This window comes from Dreissena polymorpha, chromosome 5, assembly GCF_020536995.1.
Source record: "Dreissena polymorpha isolate Duluth1 chromosome 5, UMN_Dpol_1.0, whole genome shotgun sequence".
Lineage (NCBI taxonomy): Eukaryota > Metazoa > Mollusca > Bivalvia > Myida > Dreissenidae > Dreissena > Dreissena polymorpha.
This window is the reverse complement of record NC_068359.1, coordinates 17,345,510-17,373,462: the sequence shown is the minus strand read 5'-3', so window position 1 is coordinate 17,373,462 and position 27,953 is coordinate 17,345,510. Positions and strand designations below refer to the sequence as shown.

General features: G+C 35.4%; 1 protein-coding gene and 2 long non-coding RNA genes across 3 annotated transcripts; 1 reads left to right on the top strand and 2 right to left on the bottom strand.

Moving 5' to 3' along the window:
• LOC127881153 (uncharacterized) lies at window positions 1-15,853 on the bottom strand. The gene is made up of 3 exons (XR_008049933.1): window positions 15,597-15,853; window positions 8,322-9,006; window positions 1-473 (listed from the first exon to the last, which is right to left on the bottom strand). It is a non-coding gene; the product is annotated as an uncharacterized LOC127881153 (long non-coding RNA).
• On the top strand, window positions 15,704-26,270 carry LOC127881149 (uncharacterized). The gene is made up of 3 exons (XM_052428832.1): window positions 15,704-16,088; window positions 22,271-22,410; window positions 25,859-26,270. Exons 1-3 carry the CDS (start codon window positions 15,873-15,875, stop codon window positions 26,010-26,012), a joined length of 510 nt encoding a protein of 169 aa, XP_052284792.1. The 5' UTR covers window positions 15,704-15,872; the 3' UTR covers window positions 26,013-26,270.
• LOC127881154 (uncharacterized) lies at window positions 18,507-21,849 on the bottom strand. The gene is made up of 3 exons (XR_008049934.1): window positions 21,697-21,849; window positions 21,092-21,197; window positions 18,507-19,791 (listed from the first exon to the last, which is right to left on the bottom strand). It is a non-coding gene; the product is annotated as an uncharacterized LOC127881154 (long non-coding RNA).
• Window positions 26,271-27,953: the final 1,683 nt, after the last annotated feature.

The following is a 27,953-nucleotide window of genomic DNA, read 5'->3' as shown; positions in this document are numbered from 1 at the left end:
TCTTTTATGAAATATTTATTTTTTAATTCCTAGATGACTATAATACATAGTTGAAAAACAACAAGTCAAAAACCATACACTGTTTTTTTTTTCAAAACAAAGGGTAGGAAAATTGTTAAATTATTATAATGTATTAAAATATAACTTTCAGACTATGTTGGTGAACTATTAATAGAGCTACTTAGGCTAAAAGAGGAGTTAAAGAGCGATGCCAATGCAAGTGCTGCCTCTGCTAATGTCCTGTTATCACCACCACCGCTGTCGTCATCTGCCAAGAGGATCATGAAGACAGAGGCTGTTCAAGCTCATCGGTCGCGGTTTAATTAGCAAAGCGAAACCCAGAGTAAGCGCCAGACAGAAACCTCTGACGAATGGCTGCCACAGCGCATGATGGAAGTGGTCGTCGGTCCTTCTTGCCCAGGCACTGCCAAATCCAACGAGCCAGTCTTCTATCTGCAATGTATCTGTAGACTCTGAAGTAAAATGTATAAGGATGCCATAATTATGAATATTAGTAAAACATTGGTACTTTTCAACTTATGTAATAACACAAGCCATGTTGTAGCAGATTGGTACTATACTTATAAGTTTAACAAACTTAATCAGCTTGCATATATATTTATTTCAAATGTTGATTCCTAACAATTTAACAAACTTGCTTTCTGGAAATTTGTAAAAAAAAGTTTTTGTATGCAACCACAAAGTTACAAACCATGTTTTAGCAGGTTGTTATGGGAATGTACTTTTGAACAATTTAAACAGCTTGTTTATATATTTATTTCAAATGTTGGTAAAACTTTACGATAACAAAAATATAATAGAAAAAGTGGAGATCTTTAAAGCATCCAATAATCATGGTGTAGCAGATTGTTATTTTAGTTAACAGTTCAACAACTTAATCAACCTGTTGTATACATAAATATTTTTATAGTTAATTAAATTTGTTATCTTTTTCGTGTTATTTGTATTCATATTTGTATTTAAACATGTTAACAATATGAAATACAAATGACAATTGTGTTATTAAAATTACGGAAAAAAAACATGGTGTTATTTGATTTCTGCCGTGGACTTTGTTTATAAAAACTGACAGTTGGCAGGGAAGCCAGAGTGCTCAGTTATGCACTTGTAACCCCTGCGTCTTCCATCTTTTCCATTAGCTATGAGTACTCAGTGCAGCATTTGCACTCAATTTGCATGCGATACGGTGTGCAACATGAACATGTACACCTGAAAATACAAAAAATGTTTGCATGTCAATTCAGAAATTCTTTCCATTCAGAACTGGTGCAAGTATCCGTTCTGTGTTGATATTTATTAACCATTCAACGTAATCGTATTCAACGCGCTCGTATTATAGAATTACAATCAACGATTTATTTGTCTTTTTCCCAAATTTGTGTGCATTTAACAAAAAAAGAAAGTCATATATTAACCAATCCGTATTACCAAACCTGTGCATTCAACAAAATAAGAAAGTTATATATTTACCAATCAGTATTCCCAATACGATGTTCATCTCGAGCATCGGCAAACAATTCCTCGCTGCCCGAGTCAGATTCAGATAAATCAGACGGACTGTCACTTAATTCAGGCTCAAACATATAAGGTTCATCAGAAAACTCGTCATTATCACTGTCATTTTCCATTTTTATTAATTTTTCTTAGTAACTTAAGTTTCTAACGTTTTGACATTCGAAGCCCTATACCGCCGGTTCGTTATTGAGTGCATGCGCATTGATAGCACGCGCACTGCGCAAGGGTTAATTGACGTCACTACAGGTTTGAATGAAAATGGCGAGTGGCTCGGAATGTGTGAAAACTCGCGACTTTGTCAAACTCGTTCTCGCTAATAACACCGTGATTGAATCGATGTGTGAAGTGAGAAAACGTTTTTATATGCACTAAATTCAATAAATAAATGGTTTTTACGGGTTTTAAAAAGATTGGCATGTCACCTTTAAGTTGTCAGTTAAAACTTATTTTCTTAATATGTAATCATTCTTTTAGATCTAATTATGTAGTTATTTTTTAATTGATCCACAGTTTAATATATCTACCTTTTTATGCAAATAATTGTCTTGTATAACTCAAGTCTCTGATATTCATCTCATGTCTCTCTTTGTCACTACCATCAATATCCAATGACCACAATGGAAATGAGAGATTAAGTTCTCTTTTTTGTGTAATCCTTGGTATAATGTTATTGGCATGGTTTCATTTATTTTATCATGTATGTAGATATGTTTTATCATGTATCATTATACTAAAATAAATCCATCTATCCATCCATCCATCCATCAATCCATCCATCTATCTATCATAAACAAAAAAGAACAGAACAAACTTCAGGATATATGGAAGCAAATAGACTCAAAGATCAGCAGAGAAAGAAAGAGGCAAGAGAACAGTGTAGTGATGAACAGAGGACACAGCTAGATATAAGCAAAGAAACAGGCCAGAGCACAGCGTAGTGACACACAAATTGAAGAGGACAGAGATAGATATATTATAAGCAAAAAAAGAAACAGGCCAGAGCAGATCGTAGTGACGCACAAATTGAAGAGAACAGAGCTAGATATAAGCAAGGAATGAAATGTAAAAGAGCACAGCGTTGTGACACAAAAATTGAAGAGGACAGAGCTAGATATACCTAAGCAAGGAATGAAACGTACAAGAGCACATCGTAGTACCGCACAAATTGAAGAGGACAGAGCTAAATATACAGGCTTTCCAGCAGGCCTTAACAAAAAACTAGGAGAAAACTAGGAGTGCTCTGGAAAAAAAACAGCAGAAAGCTAGAAAAAACTAGAATGGTTTATGAAAAACTAGGAGAAAACACCGAGCTAAAAATGGTACAAAAGCTTCTACTAGTGGTGTTGTTTTCTCTTGTTTGCATTTAAAGATAAAATATTTTGCCAATAATATTATGAAGTTAATGACATGTGAATTGTTGGCATCATCTAGGGTCAAATTACAAAATGATATAATTGCAAAATTTAGCTCCAAGTTCCAATTGATTTTAATTACATCGAACCCAGCTGTGATATTTATTATTGTCTACATAATTGCAGTTACAGTTTCTTTTTTTACTCTATATTCAGATTTATGCAGTTACACAGATTGTAACTGTGTTGGAAACAATGAGGGATGAGAACAGGGCAGGGCTCAACATTAACCTAAAAACCAACTTGCCCTGCCGGGCAAGTGCTTATAAAATATACTTGCCCTTAACGTAAAGCCGCTTGCCCAAACATGAAATATCACATTAACTGTAAACCTCATATTTGTAAATAAAGATCAAAATGATACACCAGAAAACCTTTTTTATTTTTGCACATTTAACAAAATGATAACAGCAATTAGTCTTATTAAAGTCTCAATCAAATGCTCTTTGTTCTTTTTTGCACTTGCCTGGGCGGGCAACTAGATTATAAAACAACTTGCCCGGACCCAACTTTCACTTGCCAGGGGCAATAGGACAACTGTTAATGTTCAGCCCTGCAGGGAAATGAAGCAGATGCTGCAGCAGCTCTTGGCTAGGTCAGCTACTGATGACGAGCCAATGCAACTGCCAGAGAACATCAGTCTTCCAATTCGAACATTTGAGCATATGGACCAGTTTGAAAAGCATCTTAGTGATGAAGCTACAATGACCTCTGTGGTCACAAAAGCATAATGTCATATATGTGAGTCCAACTTTGATTTTTTCTTAACCCTTTTAAACTTTTAGATTAGCCTTAAGTGCCCACAAACATGATAGTGTGTGGTGCCAATGGATGTAACATTATTCTGCTTTCTCAGTTGAAAGTATGGCATGGTGGACTCAAATTGTACTGTATAATATTGAACTGAAGACTGTGAAATTTTGATTCATAGGATCATCAAGTAACACTTCCCTTAAAAATACACCATATTTCTTATTAGCAGTAAGCACATTATTTAGAAAATTCATGATGTTTATATCTACATGGTACTTTGTACATGTACAAACACGTTTATGTATTCATTTAAGGTGAGGTTTCTTTCCATGTTTGGTGGGGCAAATGTTCGCAATTTGGTTGAAAGGATTATGAAGGAGGCCATGTCGAACAAGCTGGCGAGAGGATACAATTTGAAGGGCTATAAGAAAAAGAAAAAATGTGAGGGCCTCCAGCTGTTGAACGTCTTGTATAGTAAGTCGATTTGATATTTTGCAATATTTGCAATTTGAGTGTCATTAGAATTAGCTCTTGGATGTTTAAAATAGATACACTCGTTGTTTGATAGAATTGGAACTGAAGATAGCCGATAGAATGTGTGTTGTAAACATTATTTTCATAAAACCTCCTGGCTTTCACATGTACATGTATAGAGAGAATTCCATTCTGGACTTAACATGTATAGAGAGCATTCCATTCTGGACGTAAAAAGACAGACGCATTTTAGACGTACAAAATTTACTACACTCTGACCAACGCATGCAAAGTCAAACCAGAAACTCGTTCATTCTCTATTTTGCCATTTTGGCGTCAGAGAGACCGCACGTAAGGTTAGTTCATTGTTTTTTCTGTTATGGCAGATTAAGACGTGCTCTCCTTTGGGGAGGTTACATCCGATAATGAATTTCCTGGATTTTTGAACCAAGATAATCATAATGAAAAATTAAATACAAAAAGAAAAGTAGCATCACTGTTACGAAAGTTGTCAAGCCAAAAAAGACTGACAAGAAATCGAAAAAGTCTTTGGACAAAAAACAAAAATCTTCAGACAATGCAAATATGTCTTCGGACCGTATTGCAAACTCTTCGGAGAATGTTTAAGACATGACTATATTGTCTCAAAAAGATATTGCTTCATTACGAAATTTATTAGGGATCGAACATGTGGCCGCTGAGCACGTGGTTTCTTCGGAGCACGTTGCCGGTAGTTTTGTCCCAGAATATGAGGATGTGGTTGAAGTTCCTTATCAAATGGAACCTTTAAGAGAGCAAGTAATTTTGTGCCAGTGATGATAAAGAACAAGAGCTGTCACCATAGGATGACTTATGCCCGCTATAAACGCTTGATAGAAGTTATGAGCTTTTTTCGAAACCTAAACGCAGATTTCGAAACCTAAACGGGGACCCTAAGTTCAAGGTCACAGGGGTCAAAATTTGTCTGCGTATGGAAAGGCCTTGTCCATATACACATGCATACCAAATATGAAGGTTATATCTCAAGGGACATAGAAGTTTTGAGCATTTTTTGAAACCTAAACGCAGATTTTGAAACCTAAACGCGGACCCTAAGTTCAAGGTCAAGGTCACAGGGGTAAAAATGTTTGTGCGTATGGAAAGGCCTTGTCCATATACACATGAATACCAAATATGAAGGTTATATCTCAAGGGACATAGAAGTTATGAGCATTTTTCGAAACCTAAACGCAAAGTGTGACGGAAAGACGGACAGACAGACGGCCGGACAGAGGGACAGACGGACAGTCTGATCACTATATGCCCCCTTTTCTTCGAAAGGGGGCATAAAAAGGTTATTCTAATATTAATAAGGTTTTTTCTGATGCTTTTTTTGGCTCAGATAGTAACAATAACATTGTTTCATGTGATAAGAGTGATTTGGAACGGGATATGCCAAGTTGAAAACCCCTGATAAGGGCAAGTCAGTGTCAGATTCTTTGGCTAAACTCATAAATGTAGCCTGTATTCTGCCCCATGTGAGTTTCATGTGTTTTTGGACAAGTATAAAGTACCCAAAATTGTGATCGTGCTACACCACCTTTGGTTAACCAAAACATTTGGAAAATACTAGACAAAAAGTCTCATGTCAATGATAGGTTGTTGGTAGACATTCAGAATTTGGTGGCATCCGGTTTCACAATTATTATAAAACTTGCAGATCTTTTAAAGGGCCACATTTCAGCTAAGGCTAAAACTTGCATTTCTGATTGTCTGACAATTCTGAGACATTAGTCCAATACAACATCTCTGTTCGTAGACGTTATATGATACGTCCTTGTCTCAAGAAAATATATTCAGGCCTGTGTCAGGTGTCAATGCACATCACAACTTAATTATTTGAGGATGATATCACAAAGGAAATCAAAAATTGTGATTCCCAATTTTGCAATGATATTTTCTTACTGCCTAACCGTGAGCATTACTTTGGCAGGGATCGTGGTAGATATACCATGAGGCGACCGGTTGGCCACCGTTACTTGCCATATCAGATGCCATATCAGGGTTTTTTTTTACTAAGAAAGTGGCGCCGATATTCGGCATTTTCCCCTACCAGAATTTTTCCCTTCAAAATACAATTTCCCCACCAAAAATATCACTTTTCACCAAAATATAATATTTTCTCTCAAATAAATGTTTATTTTTCCTTTGGGCATTCAACAATTATCCAATTTGCACCATGTACAACGATCTCGCTCTCTCTCTCCAGACGAACACAAAAAATCTGGGAATCCCAGTTATTCTAAATATAGCTCTTAAATTACGTCATGTAAACTGGGCAACTAATCGTAATAATCATGTGACTATTTTACTGGATACCGGTCTAGCGCGAGAAGGGTGTTTCGTTAATTAATTACCGGAAACCAGTCGAATTTTCATCCGGGCTATGTGCAAGCCAAGATATAAACGTGACAACAGAAAAAAATGCCTCACAATTGGCGTTCTTACACAAACAAAATAAAACGTTCGGACGAAGATACTGAACGCATCGAGGTATTTTTTAAGAAAGAATCATCGAAAACCGTTAAAACCCAGCAGGATTCTGAGGTAATCAACATCGAACATTGTGAAAGTGAAAGTAGAAAATCGGCAGCTGCCGCTCCTTTCCCTTCCAATACTGAAGCAGATCAAGATCGTCAACCCATTCATCATGAAATTGAAATCACAAAATTGACATCGCCCCCCCGGCCCCAGTACAGAAATATAGTAAAAAACATTTCCCATTATTAGATCTACACCTGCAACTATGTTAAGGACTTTGACTTTAATACGTGTTAAATGTGTTTAAAAACAAAAAGGACAGAGACATGCCTTTTTTGATAAGTTATAGACATTGAAATGAACAATTTTTATTTTTTCCCCTAATATGTCTCTTTCGCACTCTTTTTTTCCCCTTTCACCCAGTGCCAGCGTCTTCCCCTTTCTCTTAAAAAAAAACCCTGCATATCTCCAGAGAGGGGCCAACATGAGGCCGTTCAAGAGCAGACCTCTTAGGAGGGCAAACGCTGCAGCTACAAGTACAATACCGGCCCCTAACAGGATGGAATAAATGGATTAAAAGTAAGTTTAGTTGGAAATTTAAAAAATCATCTAAACGTTTGGCAGCAATTTACAAATGATGCTTGGATTCTTAATGCAGTGAGTGGTTATAAAATTGATTTTGTTTAAGAACCATATCAGGCTTCTATTCCTGAAAGCTCCGACGTCTAGTTCTGTCCCTGGAAAAAAAAGTTGCCCTGTCCCTGGAAAAAAGTTGCCACCAACGGATGAGACTGTAGCGAAACGCAGGAAATATGAGCAGCAAGTATGTTGCATTAAGTCCTATTCATAGGTGGCTAAGGGAAAATATGCGCTTGTACTTTTTTCATTTTCATGATAATGTCACTGTAAATTAATTCAATGTTTATCTGTTTATGAAAAATTTCCTCTGAGTGAGTGCATGGCTATGACATTTTCATTGGCTATAAAGACAAAAAAGTTAGTTTTGCAGACTTGGGGCAGGGGATTTTCTGCTATGTTAAAAAGGCCGTAAAACGGACCTGATTCCAAAAGCAAACGGACCCTATCCCAAACCAAAATTTATTTAAAAAAATCCAATTTCAAAAAAAAAATATAAAAAATTAAGAAGTGTCTTATTAGACTCTGTATCTCAATTTTATTTTTTAAACAACCTACACAATATATAACCATAATTTATAAGATTTTTATCCAAAATGGCCAGGAAAGACCTGTTGTGTCAATATTTGTTGATAAAAAAAACAAAAAAACAATTTGGTCCTTTTTGTAGATAAAAATTTGCCACTTTTATCGATGAAAAAATCCCAGTTTGACCAGACTCCTTTTCCCAAAATGGCTGGAAAACCCCCTGGGGGGTGACTGACTTCCATGACAAAACAGACTCAGAAAATTGGAAGGTTGCCAAAAGTTTTAAACTCTCAACATACTGTGCATAAAAAAAATCTTATTTAAAAGACAATAGCAGCATTTCTGAAGAATTAAATGCAATGTTAGTTAATTAACTAGGTTTTATGTTAAAACAGAGATATTCCATCACCAAATATTAATACATCATGCAAGTGAACCTCTCGTACAAAAATTTCTACTCACGCTCTGTTGACCTGGATAATAACACATTTTTTTTTCAGCCACTAGATGCACAATTGTTAATTGTTCACGTCGGGAAATTTAAAATATTAATTGTCCTAATCTTCCGTGTAGATCTAATGAGCAGGATGAAGGTCTTGAAGATTTGCGTTATGTGGGCAGATGATTACCCACAAAATAGTCCTACTAGAATAACTGGAAACTGGAACAATAGCGGCAGCGCGATGACCACTTAGAAATTCACAACGCACCAAACAGCTTCAAAATGTCCAGGCAAAGTAAAAACCTCTAAAGATATCACAGCAATCTCCTGTACACACGCTGTCTAAAGCAGCTCCTCATGCAGCGTAGGGGTTCCTCCCGCAGCAACAAATCGATGTCCTCGTGGATCACATGTTGATTTATTATGTTGACAATAGTCGAAAAAAACTTGTTTAGCACAAAGTAGCACTTAAAATGTCTAAAATTTAAATTCTGTTAAAAACACACGTAACACGCCAATTTGTAACACTGGTGTTATTTGTAAAATAAATATTAATATTTTATATTTCCACGAGTGTGAGTTCGTCTTAGCCTTTAGAAATTTAAGACACGTAAAGCCTTATAAGATAGTTTATATTTTATTTAGTGCTACATATTTTGTATTATAATATTATATTGTTAAAGGTGTTCAAGGAAGGAAGAGAACCTGAAAATAACAATAAACACAAATTATATATATATAACATTGTATTCAAATAAGAATAAGGTAGTCATCTAGTGGCTTTTTTAAAACAAAGTGGTATAGACAAAAGCATATAATGATCAATAAGAAACATACATATCTGCTTTTATAATAAATTCATGCATGTATACTGATCACAATTTCAGTTCAATACATTCTTACATTGATACTGATAACAATTTCAGTATCTTGGAATGGTTACTCTTTTACACTCCCGTTCTATTCTCCCGTGAAGATGTTAACAGTCTTAACTTCTGCAAGTTGAATGCAAGTGATCATATTAAATGCATACCAATAGTGACTTTAAGCTAGGGAGTCAGTCTACAATTTTTTAGCCCTATTTGCATATTCGCCCCGGTCAATTTCCTTAATTTAAGGTGTATTTATTTATTTTTTCTCCAGACAAGGTGCCTGTTGTTAAAAGTCATTCTATGTTGATGTTTTTCACATAAAACCTCTTGTACACCATAGAAAAATGTTCCCATTATCGTGTAGTGTACCGGGTATTTCCCACAAAGATACGCATAATCCCGTCTCGATCGATTCCTTAATACATGTACATCCGTATCAACCATACTTTCTTTCTATTACTGAATATACTTTTCCCGTCGCTACTCAGTACCCGATAATCCTGTATTAAAGCAAATTCTGGTAAATACGATATAAGTGCTCAGGAATTTCAAGAACCACAAACATTCGCCATTAATTTTCTTAAGTATCAAATAAAGTTTGGCATTTGTTACTATTTAAAGATGCAATGAAATAACGTCCAATCGGCGCAGGTTTTTTCCACTGAACACGCATAAATCGCCTGACGTGATGTTCATATTTTTATAAAACACAAAATACACCCACACTTTCCATGCGACGTTCTACATGTCTGCATAATTTACGCGCGCTTTTTATTGAGACAAAGGATAAAGCACTGTTTATTTGACGCTAGAATTTGTAAATGTCACGTAAGCATTAAAATTCGGAAGCATGTTTTGGATTACAATTTGAATAATGTTCATTTGAGAATCGAACAAAACATTAACAGTTGTGCGTAATTAATTTAACTATAATTTGTTAAAGCACATAACGTGTCTAGTGTTGTTTTTTATGAAATATTCGGCGTTATTCAGCCCTATTCCCCCATCTCTAGAGTATATATTTTTCCCCCAAATATATGAAAAATTCCCCTCTCGAAAGTGTAGTCAATTTTAATCAATACCTCATTTAAATACGTCTTTCGTTTCGCATTTATTTAATATAACTTTCCTTAACTTCCACATCTGCGTGTTTACTTTCTTTTAACCTTTACTCCTTTACCGCAAACCGTTCGTAGTTCCCCATCACGACTTTCACTTTACGACATTTACCGCAAACCGTACGTATTCCACCATGTCGCACAACAGCAAAAGCTATCGGATTTTTTTTTTACAAAAATCTGTTTTAACTTCGTTACCTGCCATCAGCTTTCTATTAAAAATTCATCAGCTGGTTCTCTCGTCAACAGCCTGTGTTGATATAATGTTTAGTTTGCACAACCTGCTTTGCACGGCCAATAAAAACTTTAGGGTCGGCGCATTTTCCTAGGTAGAGTCGGGTGACCCGAACCACAACATTTTTTTAGGATTAATTTCACTTGTTTTCAGTAATTCAAAACTAAGTGACCTGGATTTTAGTCAACATTCTGCACATGCTCAGTGAGAGGTAAACACATGCACTTCCTGCTTGAAGCAGCCGACATTTGACAGATTTCAACCGTGGGTTTAAATAAGTTAGCAGTGCAAAAAAGTTTTAAGGTCATGAGGGCTTATGTCTGGCTCAGTTTGAAAGCATTTGCTATGATATAGCTAAAGAAACTGTAGCGTACAGTTTATATAGTATTGACAGACCTGTACGCTGAAGCCAACACCATATCTAAAGTCAACCAGAGTCGTAACATATTTATGTCACGCTATAAATCAAAGACATTTCATTTTCTTGGATACATTTCTATATAATTGGTGAATAAATATAAATTACTGCATTAGGGCATATTTTAATGTTCAAATGTTTCAAATGCATCTTGGAATAGATGAAAATAACTCTCATCACCCTGAAATTCACAATTTTGACGCCATTGTTGCTTTGTTACATGACGAGTTTTCATTTGGATACTTTCGTATCGACCTGGACATTTTTTGCTGAAATTGTAAACATTACTTTCGTTTTCTGAAATCTATTACTTGTGATTAACAACTTATGTCTGTTGGATTAAAAGACTGATTTCAAAGTGAATCAGGTAATTTTATATAATTTTTACCTTGAGTTTGTATTAACATTAAAATTTGTTTACAAAACAAGCAAGAATAATTTAAAATACAGTAGACTCTCTGTAAAGCGGACAGTCTGGGGACCGGCCTGATCGTCAGGTTTTCAAAGAGTTCCGGTTTACCAAGAGTAGGCATATTGCCAAAATATACATTGTATGCATTGTGTACAAAATCATATAGGAATATAACAAACCATATACATTTGCATGAACCATGTGATAACTGTACTCATGTAATGTTCATGTTTAAAGTATTCTTCAAAATATGTGTTTTTATTGACTTAAAGCAAAACAAGGGACAAAATTGTCACAAAACCAGGTTTTCATTGTGAAAAAAAAATCTGATAAAGGGAGAAAACTCAAACTGAACTTTTGAAATGACCAAAAAAAATTAACCCCCTTTGTAAGTTTTTTTTTTTTTTTAAATCTATTTTTAGTCGTGGCGACCTTGACATTGGAGATATTGACGTGATTCTTTCGTGGGACACACCGTCCCATGATGGTGAACAAATGTGCCAAATGATTTTAAAATCTCACAATGAATGACATAGTTATGGCCAGGACAAGCTCATTTATGGCCATTTTTGACCTTTGAACTCAAAGTGTGACCTTGACCTTGGAGATATCGACTTAATTATTTCGCGCGACACACCGTCCAATGATGGTGAACAAATGTGCCAAATGATTTTAAAATCTGACGATGAACGACATAGTTATGGCTCGGACAAGCTCATTTATGGCCATTTTTGACCTTTGAACTCAAAGTGTGACCTTGACCTTGGAGATATCGACGTAATTATTTCGCGCGACACACCGTCCAATGATGGTGAACAAATGTGCCAAATGATTTTAAAATCTGACAATGAACGACATAGTTATGGCCCGGACAAGCTTATTCCGCCAGCCCGCCAGCCAGCCAGCCCGCCCGCATTCGCCAATCTAATAACCAGTTTTTTCCTTCGGAAAACCTGGTTAAAAACCATTCCATACCGATTTTAAATTTTAGATTATTAATACTGAAGATGCGTTTGAAATAAGGAAAAACGCAATGAATAAATTTGCTGACAGATGGATGGATATTTAACGGTCATATTTCTCACAGTTTTATCTGACAAACCAACAAACAACTATTTAAGCGTTAAAAACATGGCTACATGTATAGGATCTTTTAAACTACCCGAGAAGATCGCAAGAAAGTGCTCGTCGCAACGGCATACATTAATTTTGTAATAAAATTGTTTATCATAAGACAATCCCGTCAATCACTTTTTGGTGTTACCGCACGTCTATAATAGACATTCACAGTTTGTTTTACATTATTTAATCGGAATTCAATAGCGCGGAAACAACTTGACACCTTTATGGTATGTTTAATCCGATTATCAATAATGGCGCGAGCGGAATGTGTGACACCGCACGCGCCATGCTGACTAGGTATTGTAATTTATACGCCACGGGCATCTGGAGAATTTAGACCGTCTGGTGTACTCAATGTATTTTACGTTGAAAATGACGAAATTCAAGATTTCCGTTCGGTTTCAGGTTTTGAGAGAGTTTGGTTTATTCAACATCTTTTAACAAAGAAATAAAAGGGGAAAATACGGGGCTGGCTCAACCGATCGGAATCTGGAGATCTCCGGTATTCGGACAGTCCGGTATTGGCAGAGTCTACTGTACCGGGAAATGTCATTCCAAATTTGAAAACACTTGAGCAAATGGTATGTTACTAAATATAGAAATAACGTCATATGACCGTAAAATCTCGGGAGATTCCCATTTCAAAAATGTTTGTCTCATCGCTGTTTTATTGATATGTTAGAGCAGAAAAGATCAATTTAAAATGTTAAAGATAGAATTTTGTGAAAGAATATATCAGTTAAATGTGAAAAATGTCAATCTTTCCGATCAAGTGGTTGATTTGGGCCAATAACTGCATTAAAAAGCTGTTTTGGACCAGTCTTTGTTAAATGTCAACTTTTCAGGAATTTCTGGTTGACTTTCCTAATGGGGTTGGTCCAGTCAAAAATCATAAAAAGCAATATTTATCCCCACGCTTTTTGAAAAAAAGGTGGGGATATTGTGGTGATCTCCGCCGTCCGTCCGTCTGTCTGTCCGTCCGTCCTGGCCACTATCTCCTCCTACACTAAAAGCACTAGAACCTTGAAATTTACACACATGGTAGCTATGAGCATATGTGCGACCCTGCACTATTTGGAATTTTGATCTGACCCCTGGGTCAAAAGTTATAGGGGTTGGGGTGGGGCCGCGTCAGAAATTATCACTCATTTTTTTAGGTTATTTTACATTTACTTCTTTATTTCTACACCGATTCACTTCAAATTGATACTGGACCTCACCTATGACAATACAGTCAATCTCAACCATGCATGGCCCCATTCCCAACCCTGGGGCGCCCCGCCCACATAGGCCACACCCACCAAAAATTTCCATTTACTATAATTTTTTCATTTCTACACGGATTCACTTCAAATTGATACTGAACTTTTGTTATGACATTAGGGTCAATCTCAACTATGCATGGCCCCAATCCCAACCCTGGGGCGCCCGCCCACATAGGCCACACCCACCAAAAAATTCCATTTACTATAATTTTTTCATTTCTACACGGATTCACTTCAAATTGATACTGAACTTCTCTTATGACATTAGGGTCAATCTCAACTATGCATGGCCCCATAACCAACCCTGGGGCCCCGCCCACATAGACCACACCCACCCAAAATTGCCTTTACTATAATTTCTTCATTTCTACACCGATTCACTTCAAATTGATATTGAACTTCTCTTATGACAATACAGTCAATCTCAACTATGCATGGCCCCATTACCAACCCTGGGGCGCCCCGCCCACATAGACCACACCCACCCAAAATTGCCTTTTACTATAATTTCTTCATTTCTACACCGATTCACTTCAAATTGATACTGAACCTCTCTTATGACAATACGGTCAATCTCAACTATGCATGGCCCCATTACCAACCCTGGGGCGCCCTGCCCACATATGTCACACCCACCCAAAATTGCCTTTTACTATAACTTCTTCATTTCTACACCAATTCACTTCTAATTGATGATGAACTTCTCTTATGACAATACGGTCAATCTCAGCTATGCATGGCCCCATTACCAACCCTGGGGCACACCTTGGTCAAACATTCGGCGTGGGGATACGCGTCGGCCTCTGCCGCGCCATTTCTAGTTAAAGTTATGGTAGCCAGAACTAGCCGTGATAGTGCAGAGCCAGTGTTTTTTTATGGCAATTTCGGGGCCGATATTCGGCCCCATTCCCCTCAAAAAAGAGTATATATTTTTCCCCCATTTTGTAAAAAAAATCCCCTCCTGATGTTAAAAAAAATAAAAAATACAAAAAAATTTTTTTTTATTTTTTAGAAAGAACTGTTTCATAATCATGATAAATATAAAATATTCCAATTTGGTCCATTTTATTGATAAAAAATGCTCAAATTTGCCATTTAATCGATTTAAAAAACTCAATTAGACTCAAAATGGCTAAGAAAACTGAGACTGTGCATGAAGGCTGAACCGTCTGAAGCTAATGTTGAAAAAATCATATATATATTTCAGAAAAAGGACAGAGACATTCTGCTGTGAATATTATATTCATACAAACATATAATAAATATCATTACATATAAAAGAGTGAATTTTTTAATTTTCCCCTTTTTCCTTAAAAACGACGCATTTTTCCCTTTGGACGGGCCCCACCACCATTCCCCTACAAGTGAAAAGAAACACTGAAAGCATGTTGTCGACAGTGTGCATTATCTTACCCGGAATGATAAATGTGATTGCCGGGTTAATCTAAAAATGTTTTTTTTACCGCCAAGTTCCGAGACCCCCGAAAAGGTCTATTTTACCCCAGATATCAATTTACAGGGCATTTTCTGCTTTGTTTTGTGCTGTATTTTCAAGCTGTTGATGAGCTGCACTAAATATTGTCTGAATCTATTTTAAGGTTGTGACCGGAGGCCTTGTTATGAGGGTGTTTTGCAGACAAGTGGTTGTCGACCTGGGGATTTCCAAGAAAAACTGTAGACTGCCTCCGAAAGAGCAATTCTTCAGTTAGAAGTGCCGCCATTTAACTAAGTCGCGGAAACACATTACAAATAAATATAAATCCACTATTTATTGGATAAATAATCGTATAAAACAAACCAATTATCCGCAGTCATTATAAAAACACTATTTCAACCAAAACACGTATACTAACCTCAAAGTAGAACACATATTAAATTATATTTAAAGAAACCACTTCCTTTCAATTCAATTCATGAAATCGGTGTGGTGTAGCCCACTGTCAGAAGCGTTCAGGGGGCCGTTTCATTAACGGTTGCAGCGCAGTTGCAGTTGCAATTTTGCTAATAATTGCAACTTGCAACCTTGTGTCCGTTTCATTAAAAAGTTGCAGTTGCAACGTGCACCTGCTGGTTGCAAATTTGTATAGCGCGTTTGCAACTGCCAGTAAGGTGGTGCAGACGGTAGTAAAATGGCCGAAATTGAAGCTTATGTACGCTTACAGCGACGGAATCGGCGAAATGTGAGACAATTCCGTCCTCGCATTCAATTCGTGAATGTTCGAGACATGGACTTTGTGTCAAGGTATCGGGTTGACCGCGCTACGGCCCAAGAATTGATTGAAATAGTTGGGCAGGATTTATCCCGCGGGACTCAGGGAGGACACTCCATACCTCCTGACACACAGGCAAGTTTTTGCTCGGAAATTTATAAAACAATCTGTTTCCTTTTATAGTAGTGAATAACCCAAAGACTTATCAATATAGTTGTCATGCTAAGGAGCCTAGCTAGCAACTGGTGCTTTCCGCTTTGTGGGTTTGCCACTAAAAGTGTCTCCGCTGATTATTTGTTTCCAATAATATGGAAGACTGTTACTGCTGTTGAGACACAGTTAAAACTTAAAGTTCTGTTTTTAACTTGTGATGGAGCCTCAACAAACCGTAGGTTTTTCTCATTGAACAGAGTGGATAACGAGGGCATTGTGTACAAGACTGTCAATCCATACAATATGACAAGATCTATATATTTCATTTCGGATGTCCCTCATTTATTGAAAACAACAAGGAACAACTTCAGTAATTCATTTGCTCACCAAAGATCCAAGAAACTTTGGCGGAATGGTATGGACATTTCTTGGATCCATGTTGTTAAGCTTTTCGAAGAGCACTGTGAACTGCAGTTGTACAGCCCATGTCCTAAATTAACGAGAAACCATATTGAGCTCGCCTCGTACAGTTATATGAAAGTTAATCTTGCGGCTCAAATTTTTAGTGAATCTGTTGCCATTGCTTTGGAGGACTTATATGGTAAAGAGGTTGAAGAGACAGTTCGTTTCATACGCCATATGAACAGATTTTTTGACTGTCTCAATGTGCGAAGCCTGCTCGAGGGAAGAAACAAACGCAACCCAGATTTATATCCATATAAAAGTGTAAACGATGAGCGGCTTGTTTACTTATCAGAAGAGTTCTTGCCATATTTACGCGAGTGGGAAGACATGGTAAAAAGCAGGCCATAAAAATTCACTTCTAAGGAACGATCTACAATGCTTCTGAGCCATCAGACCATGACAGGACTAAAGATGTCCGTTTTCTCAATTTGTGAATGTGTAAAATTAATGTTAAATGCAGGCGCGGAGTATGTGTTAACCCATTCCTTCAACCAAGACCCGCTAGAACAACATTTTGGACTCTACAGGCATAAAAGTGGAGCCAACAGTAATCCTTCAGTATATGAAGTGCAGAATATGATGACGACAATACGTGCTGTTTCTGCACAGGCTATTCCACCAAAACATGGAAACATACGACAAAATGAACATGTCTTCGATGTTGACAATTCAAAATTGCCACGTCGTATTTCCCATAGAAAATAATGAAGTCTGTTAAAAATATGTATATATACATTGTATCAGTAAAGGGCTGTCTATAATGAGCATAGCTTGATAAAACTAAGTGTGTAATAAAAATTGAAATACTCATACACCTTGTTTGATCATGATACATTTATGCTGATTATTGACTGCATTTTATTGATGCAATGTACATGTACATATGATATTTTACTAGGTTGTGAGTGCATTGCACTTATTGCTATTGTTCAAACTGATTATCATCCTTCATTGTATACATGTATCTACTGCATACTTCATATAGTTTTATAAGAAAAACAGTGAAATTGCTACATTAACATGTATGTATATATATATATATATATATATATATATATATATATATATATAATGTGATGGTTTTACCTGTAGTCTATACTGGGGCACATATTGTTTTTGCCCTGTCTGTTTGTTTATTATTTTGTTGGTTTGTTTGCGTCTGACTTAAAAATTATTTAATATGTGTTTTTATATATATTTTAAAACTATTCGTTTAGGAAACAAATCCCTATGATCAACTATATTTTTGATTTTCGTATAGGTGGTCAACAAAGGGGTTATACAAAACATAAAACTTAATTTTTAACTAGGTGTAACATACATGTAGAAGGAGTAAATATTTACCACTATAGTGAGGGACATATTGTTTTTGCCCGGTCTATTGGTTTGTTTGTTTGCTCAAACTTTAACATTTTGGAATAACTTTTGGAATATAGCAACTTCATTTGTGGCATGCATGAGTATCTGCACAATTTGAGTGGTAAACACCAGTCAAGGTCATCCTTCAATGTCAAAGGTAAAAAATATAGCTTAATAGCAGCGCAGAAGGGGACATTGTGTTTCTGATAAACGCATTTCTTGTTTTATATTGTTATTTCGCATGAGTTTTGCTCCATTTTATTTAATTTAACAACTATGTAAGGATAATATTAATTATCCAAGCACTGATCCTGTTTCGTATTAATTAGTACATTTAGTATACATTTGTAATATTGCTCTTGCAAAAATCCATAGGTACATGATATTGTAAGATTTATTGCAATAAAAAAACTATGTTAGCATTATATGATCATTAGGTGTTAACTTCCATGTGACAGTCGCACGAAAACAGTTTTATTTAGTGTAGATTGATAATTAAATATTTGTTCGCAATAGCCATTTTCAATTTGCTTCTGAGTGGGAAAGGGTTAAGAGAAAAATTGACAACCTGCATTTTCAAAATTTTCTTTCATTGTTGTATTTTCAGATATATTTTATAAGCTAAGTAAACAACAAGGTGTAACATTTCAATATTATACATTTTAATGTAGTCAATATTTTTTACCATTTGATCTTTTAGTCTGGCATTAAAAAGTATTTTGTCATAAGAAAAATGTGACAACCTTATAAGATTGCAGTTCAATGTTATTAATTTATTTTCATGACAAGGTGACATTTTGCATAACTTCTTATATGTTGGGGTTTATAGTTTATTTGTTTGAAATGCACTTTAATGTGCCACGCAGACTCGAAGATGTCTTTGCCCTGTTTTCATTCTTTTGCTCCTTCTTTACTTTGTTGACTATAGACTTTGCTTTTGCATGGCCTCGAACAGTAAGAAACAGATGTAAAATGTCTTCAATTAATTGGTCTGTGCACGTTTCTTGTTCTTCCTCTTCTGCAGCACTAGGGAATAGCTTTTCCCTGTAATGACCTTCCATGAAAGATTCTAACACTTTTTCTTTTGATTCCATCTGTGATAATTCATGTACATTTTCACCTTTGCGAATAACTGTTTCAAACTCTCTTACTAGCAAGAAGAAGTTGTCACATGGTTTCTTAAGACCCCCACGTTGTTTTTTTTCGTACATCGATGTGAATTTGTCTGTGAATGTTTTTTCACTTGAATTGTTGATAAGGCCCTTGATATTTTCTATTTGTTTTTCACGTAAATGTTTGTCATGTAGCCTGTAATATTTCTTTTCTAATGCACGAATTATGTATCCAGCTATGTAAAATAATATTTTGTTGTCCTGGTCACTTACGGAACTGTGACTGTTCTCACATAGTTTCTTCTCAAGATTTCGCCTTGCTTTAAAAAATTCACCAATTAAGTTCATCAAACAGTCTTGAAAGAAAGCATTTAGGTCAGAATCACTGACATTTGATCCAAACATGTTCAGCGCTTTGATTGCATCCCCAGACACAGCAGGATCTATTCTGCATGCATGCACTTTCATGAAGAAAACTTCTCTCTCTGCTGCAGAAGAGATTTTGTTTCCATCGAAGCACTTTTCTATTATTGACTTAATGTAATTTTCAAACTTAGCGTTTTGTTTGCAATGCTTAGCTATCTCAGGAATGTTAGAGGTACCCAATATATTATACATTGGATCTTTTTGAAGATTTTCTAGTGTGCTTTTATAGGCAATAGGAAACACTTGCTGGAACCGTTGGTTTTCCGCATCATCAAATTCTTGTTTGCCGCTAGACAGATTTGAACCCTTTCTGTAGTCCGCAGCTGCAAGAAGTAATTAATATGAATAAACTATATGTATTAGACTTGGCCGTATTTATTTTGTTTGAATCTGTACAGATCTTGCAAAGTATCCACGCTGGTCACCTGAATGACACAAAAATGTTACAGAAATGTTGTTTTTTCATTTTATGAATCTCGTTCTGAGAAAATTGGACATAATGTTTTTGCGTAAATTGTCATTCCAGATTAGCCTGTGCAGTTCATACAGGCTAACCAGGGACGACACTTTCCGCTTATATGACATTTTTCGTTTAAATAAAGTCTCTTCTTTGTAAAAAACCAATTTAGGCGTAAAGGGTCGTCCTTGATTAGCCTTGGTGGACTGCACAGGCTAATCTGGGATGAAACTACGCACAAGCATTATGTCCAGTTTTCTCGAAACGCGACTCGTGTAACAACATTTCTTCAATAAAAAGGTATTTCGTTAATTTATTATGAACTGTTGTGTAATGTTGTATGTTGTTAAATATGGTATTAAACTATCAAATAATTTACATGCGTTTTTTCGTTTGTTAATTCTATGCAACGTTTACCCTCGATGGGGGATACGTTCTGCTTAGGTACTACGGTATACTTTTGCTCAATGCAATTCAGCATGGACACCTTTTATTGCTTTTAATGTATATAATAATTTGAATTTCTACAGAGAATTTAAATGTGTGCGTAGGGCTACAAAATGCGAAAGAAGCATAGGAAAACGGGGCTTAACAACTTATTTACGTAATTAGTCCGTTTTTCCAAAGACGTATCAGTATATTGTTAGGTATTTGTTTTTTCCTGTTTTTCTTACTTTAATGGTCTATTTCCTAAAACAAGAACTATTTTAATAACCGCTGTTTCGACTTCTGAATTTCAAAGAGATACATGGAAACACGTTATAGCGTACCTTTGAGATTTTTGTCATGCTTTTTCAAGACGTGACCCCGGAACCCGGAAATACTTTTATACTCCATTTTGCACTCTGGACAAATATAAATTGCAATTTGCTTCCCATTTGAATTATCAATAGCATCTTCGTCTGCGGTATATTCTCCTAAAATTTCATCGAGGTCTAAATCATCATCCCATGAAAAAAAATCGGTTTTGTTATATTTTGCCATGTAAATATGTTGTACATGAAAAATGATATGATATTCTTATGTTAAAACTAATACGTTTGTAGGAATGTTGTGTAGGTTAATCCGGGGGTCTGTCCCGGGGTCACGGGGCCTTATTTTGGGAAATCATGTTAAAAAAGGTGCGAAATCTGTCAACCTAATATGCAAGTGTACTAATCTGACACCTGTTGAAGCTACACTGGCCTGCTAACTTCCCGAGATTCTCCTTCAGTAGACGTTCAACTGGCGCCGGTTTGAATTTAAACTACCGTGAATGCTCCTTCAATATGTCTGAAAAGTGATTTAAATAACAAGAACTTGTAACTACTCGTTTCGTTTTATTACAATATTCTAGGCGTCTTCTTTGTTTAATTTCGGATCTTAAATAAACATGTTTATTAATAGATCAATGAATCTCTACGGAAATATCCACCAATAAACATTGTTTAAGGATAGATCTTTGCTACTAATAACTACAACAATTTTTTTAATGTGTTATAAGATTTTTCTTTTTAGCGTACATACAATATTTCCCGCATGCATGACTGCAAAATTGGACGCTTATTTGACTTAAAACTTTTGAATAAATAATTTTTGATGATTCTTTGAACCGATGAATTAGTGACATTAAAATTAATTAAAGAATTTTATTACCATAAAGATTATGTTTATTACATCGGTCATTTAATTATTTAAAGCAGTTTTCTGTACCACCAAAGACACCAGCAAGTTACGTTCATTTGATTTAATAACCGTTCATATTTTGCGAATCAATCGACACGTTACTTACGATCTCGTTACAGACGAACTATTCGTTGTACCTAGCCTTTGGCCACGTGACTAAATCTCGTTCCCTCCGGGAGAAAATCCGCGATAACCCGATAACGCTTATCTTTGTATATTGATAAGTCTTTGAATAACCTGACCCAAATTTCGTATGTTGTACATGTATGAACATCCGGTAACAACTTCCGGTGTAGAGATGGCAATGGTTTTAATTGTTATTGAATTTTATAGTTTCGACCGAAAATCGACTGTATTCATTCATATCTCGAAGAATATGCAGTGTGGATCAAGCAAAGGAAGTTTTCTTTCCTATTTAATTTATCGATTCTATTTTAGAAATTGATTATTCAACGCAGTTATCAAATTGAAAATACTTAAGTATATAAAACTGTTGGTCGACGAAAACTGTTCAGTACCAAAAAAAACCTGACATGTTTTAACCAGAAACACATATATTGGTTTCGACAATGTGCATTCTATCAGTACTTACTAATTCTGAATGATGACTCATTCTTTTGTTGTTGTTTTTTTTAATTTTCTTTATGATGTGTCTTTGGCAATATTGTTTACAATTTCAGCTGCTGTTGAGTCTGAGATACTTAGCCAAAGGGGCGTTTTACAGTGAAGTCGCAGACACTCATGGTGTAAGCAGAAGCACAGTTTGCAGAGTAATTGGCCGAGTTGTCAATAGTATAAATGCAAATATTGACAATATAAGGTAAGAAATAGAGTTTAATTGCTATTTGGTGATTTACATTATATTTGTTTGATTGTTTAATTAACTACAACATGTACATCAATCTATGTTTGATTGCCCTATATATGTTTTATAACTCTGACAACATATGTATGGCATGAATTTTGCCGCTTTCAGACAATGGATGACAAAGAATGTGAAAATAAATACAAATTAAATTGTGCCTTGATAATGTCTGTCAGATTGTGAAAATGCTTGTCAAATCTTGCACCTCATTGGATGATGTGTCTGACAAACTTTCATTTTTATGTTGATTACATTTAATTTAATTCAAAATAATTGATAGTATATGTTTTGTATGTAAATCTTATACTATAATATTATAATAATATTGTTAATAGTTGTACTTAGTAGTATTAAGTGAGCTACATGTAAGCTAGACTGTAAATTAGTGTAATAACTGCATGTGGTAGTTAGATGAGGATATTACGCGATGTTACTTTTAATTACTTTTTTCTTAAGCTCCTTTACTACGGGGTAAATGGGTGCTGGACGTTTCGTGCCACTACCAGTTCGTGCCACTGATATTTGTGTAGGAGGGCATTGGACGTTTCGTCCCACTGATAATATATAGGCGTATAGGTTGAATAATACTGTATAGGTGTGAAATCATAGCAGGAAACTTTCGCACCTTTGATTGTAACATCTGTTCAATGGGAAAACAACATTGTTTTTTTTTCAAGATAGTTTAAGAGTCAATTTAAATGCTTCATATAATACATTAACAATACATTACATAAATATATTAAAACATCAGGAGTGAATGCAAACATACATTTTAAACAAAAAAAATGCATCCTACCCAATCTTGTAGGATTATCTTGTGTTGGCAGAGATTACATAAATATATACAAACATTTGCAATAAATTGACATTAACAACATCAGAAGTGAATGCATTCATAAATTTTAACAATATCTAGATTGATTACATAAATATATTCAAACATTGTTTTAATACACATATACAAAAGTGCACAAATATAGAAACACAAATACAACAGCATACTATCCTATCATACACATACACAAATCATATATACAATGTATTGCATTTCAGAAGTCCTCATTGTGGATGTCATCCTGGGTTGTGCTCGGTCCCAGCCCGATGACATGGCTGCACGCTCTCAGCAGTTGAGTAGTTGTCATGTCATCGTCTTCGTACTTCTCCCAGATCTCGAAGAGCCGCCCGTGCACTTCTTTGAAGATTTTCCGGTGTACCCGAGTCAGGGCGTGCTCCGACACACGGCGAATTGTCAGATCCAATGTTTCTGCCTCACGGCGCAACAGGGCTACGAGCACGTAAAACCCTAGGTCGGGACACCCCGCTCGACCGTTGATTCTGCGATGCCATCCTGGAATATTTCTTTTTGTGAACTATGATATATATTAGTTTGTATTTAATAATATTTAAATTATAACTATCCAATGAAAATATGATATATTAGTTTTTATACGATAATATTTAAATTATAACTATCAATTGAAAATAATATATTGCTTAATTATTCTATACATGTAAAAAAATACCTTTAACGTCGTTGTTCGTTCGTACCGTCTGGCGGTATTATATACTGTGTGTTCAACTGACTTTATTTACTCTTTCAATGAATTACACAGTTTACCTCAAAGACCTCGTGAAGAGGCCGGTAGGACCTGTAAATAAACTCTGATACACACATACACAATTTGTATCATAATTAAAGCGGTGAGTTGTCTACTAATTGGTTACTAATTGGCCATTAAAGGCCCGTGTCGGTAAATTAAAGGCCCGAGTCGGTAATTAATTGTTTGCTAATTACGTAAAGACACATACGGCTCAATGAAAGTTTGTGAGTCGATAGTAAAGCATAAGCTTTTCGTTAAAGAAAAACAACAACTTTATTTTAAATTGTATTATTGTTCATTCATGTTATATATTATTATTTATGTATATAATACATACAATTGAAGCATAGAAAATAACAGCAATTCATGTTTTATATTTATTAAACATAATGAACTATGCACACATGTTTTTATACTAACAATAAATCATTTATTTTATTATTACAAGCGCATACACATGATTCATAAAAAAATAACAACACTTTATGCTTTATGTTTATCACATATAATACACTATTTACAAATATTAGTATACTAACGATAAATCATTTTATTTGTTTGTTATTTATAATCATAATTGTCAACATTGCTGTAATTTTCTACATTTATATACACCCTAATATCATTCACACCTATACGGCATTATTCACACCTATCCGCCTATATATTATCAGTGGGACGAAACGTCTACCCCTTTTCAACACAAATATCAGTGGCACGAACTGGTAGTGGCACGAAACGTCCATAAACCGGGTAAATCACTGCTAAAATGGCATTAAATTCAATGTATAAGGTAGCACATATATTTTATTTAAATTTTATAAAACTTGCAAACCTTTTCTTGAACAGTATTGAGTCCCTTTACTGGCTCCCACCACCTGTCTTCTGTACTTCTTTATGGTTTTTTCGTGCCTTTGCAACAGTCCGGCACTGAGAAAAAAGAATTATTAATAAAAGTGATATGAGTAATGAGCAAATGTTGAATAGTCATATTTACTAAAAGAATAATTCATAACTTGGGTAATTGTTTAGTGACACACAAGTCAATTTGAGTATCTACATGAGGGTGAAACCATGTTTGGCACACAGTATTCAGGGGAATTTTATACTGTACGCAAGGTTCAGTACCCCAAAAAAGTAAAATTGTGTATGCATAACTTTATATCATCATTACCATTTAGATTATCATAACTTTTTTCTTGTATTTAAACAACATCTAACACCTCACAATAAGGCATTTTGCAAAATTAAAATAAAGCAGTATTCATCCTCATAATGTATTATTGAACTTCAATATTACTACTAAAAATACTACTTTAATTTACCTTAAGTTGTTTCCATTTACTTTTGAGGTCTTCAATGGACCTCCCATGACCTCCCACAGCATTAATACTAGATGAACAAAACAATAATTCATGTCAGCTCATATAAATCACTATCGCCAATAAAGGATCACTGTTTACAGCATTATCTCCCCTGTCAGATCAACAGTTGTAGCATCTTTTCACAAATTTGTAATATTGTACATTTATCCAAGGGACACACTATGCAACAATTATTTTAGATTTGATTATACTTGTTCATGAAATACACGATAGTGACCCCCTATTGGTGTGACTGTACAATCTCTATATCTATCTAGTTTTTGAATAACTTAAAGGTAACATTTATTATTCAAAACAAGTTAAAAGTACAATCAGATGCTATTTACGGTACCCGATGCAACCCAAGCTGCACACATCCCTTTTTAAAAAAAAAGGTTGAAACAGTTTATCTGCAGTTGATCCATATTTACTCACCAGGCAGGCCCGGCAAACCTTCGTCTCCCATGGGTCCTTTAGCTCCACCATAGCTGAAGCCTGGTTCACCCACACGACCCTTGAAACCCGGAAGACCGCTAACACCGCCGTCCCTACACATTCCTTTGAGTCACGGACGGCCTGGCTGACCGGATAGCTCGTTCTCTTCACGAATAATCTGGAGACCTGTGTAGAGAGAAACTGTGACCTTCACTATAATCCTGGGCAAAAACATTTATAGAATGATATTGGCAGCTCTCTAAAAGATCATTATTGATAAGCTCAAATTTAACACTTTATTCGCATACTGTTCTTTAGACCAATGAGAACATCATTGTTGGTTAAAAACCAAAATTTAAATCAAACTACATGTATGTCTTAGAATAGTTCAAACAATTATACCATTATTTCAATTCTCCTTACTTAAAGTTATTTTACAATGAAATGGTAACAATGAATGACCTCAGTAGTATTAACGGACACACATGCTTAAATGAGCCGCGTTTTGGGAAAACTGAGCTTAATGCAAGTTCGTAAAGTGTCATTCAAGATAAGCATAGGCAGTCTGCACAAGCTAATAAGGGACGTCACTTTCTGCTTTTATGGAATTTTTCTTTAAATGAGGTCTCTTCTTAACGAAAATCCAGTGTAGGCGAGAAGTGTCGTCCCTGATTAGCATGTGCAGACTATACAGGCTGATCTGGGACGACACTTTACGCACATGCATTAAGCCCAGTTTTCCAAGAACGCAACTCAAATGTTCAGGCGGTAGGTTATGCAGTAGTTTTATAATTAAAAAAAGTGTGCACTTTGTCTCACGCAGAACTTTCCGAGCTCGATTTGCGCGCTCGATATGCGCAGTGAAATACCATATCCGGTTACTTCGTCTATTTCCGAGAACGGTCGTGAATATTTTTTGTTTTTTCATTTTCTTTTTTTTTCTGGAATGTCTTGTTAACGCAAAATAAAAAAACAATATTTTAAAATATGTTTATAAATACAAAATAATATGTCTTCATAAATATCTCAGAAAAAAATCGTCTAACTGTTCCCGTAAACACTTGTATCTTTTCGGTCTAGACCGTCAAGTTTGGAACTTATTCTCGAATGAATATGTAAACAATAAAAACTATGTCGTAGACAATTCTTTGCAATTTTGCTTCAATAATATTGTTTTTGTCACTTTTTTGACACCGTCATGTTTGATAGTGATATTCTGTATTTACAAGGCGGGTTATTGAGATCTGCGAAGAACTTCTTTTATTGCGCATGAATTAAGTGGTAAATCGGAGTTTTGGGAATTTGGTTTTTGGCAGCCAGCCAATTCGGATAGGTTTAGAAATTGACATCATTACTATGGCCTTGGGGCCATGCCCCAGGCAAAAATCTGAAGTAACACTATTACGTTGACTTTTTTTAAACATTTCAACAAAATAAGAAGATTAATAATTCATGAAAATATATAACACTTGTAATTAAAAAACACAAAAACACACAATCGCATTTATATAAAATAAACTTTATTTTTAAGTTAACTAAAATGTTATGTCGGGCTGATGTCGGACGGATACCATACACATTTGAAGGATACTGGCCAATTATGGGCAAACTTTAGTATTAATGTTCTAAATTAAAAAAAAAATTTGGGTAACAGTAAGTCGTTAGTTCAGAGGTGTTTACATATTCGCTAATTCCAGCGTGTTTTGTGTTATCATCTTATAATTATAATTGTGTTACTAATTATAATCATTTTCGAAGATGAAAACGTATTTGTGGTTTGCAAATGATCGTTCGGTCTATATATTTTACTAAGGAAAGTAATTTATGTTTGTTTTGCAACAAGTTCAATGTCGTGTCTACCTTAACATGTATACAAACGGACACCATATGTTAACGTCAAACTAGACGAGGAAAACGCATCAAGTAATTAATCAGTGCTCGTTTAATTAATTAGTCATGTATCGGGTAACCTGCAGCCCATTGATTGTTGAATCATCTCATGTAAATAGCGGACTAACGTCCATATACGTCTGTTGCATACATCATATTACGTCATTACATTTCGACACGTGATTTTGCACACGTTCCCGTAGGAAAT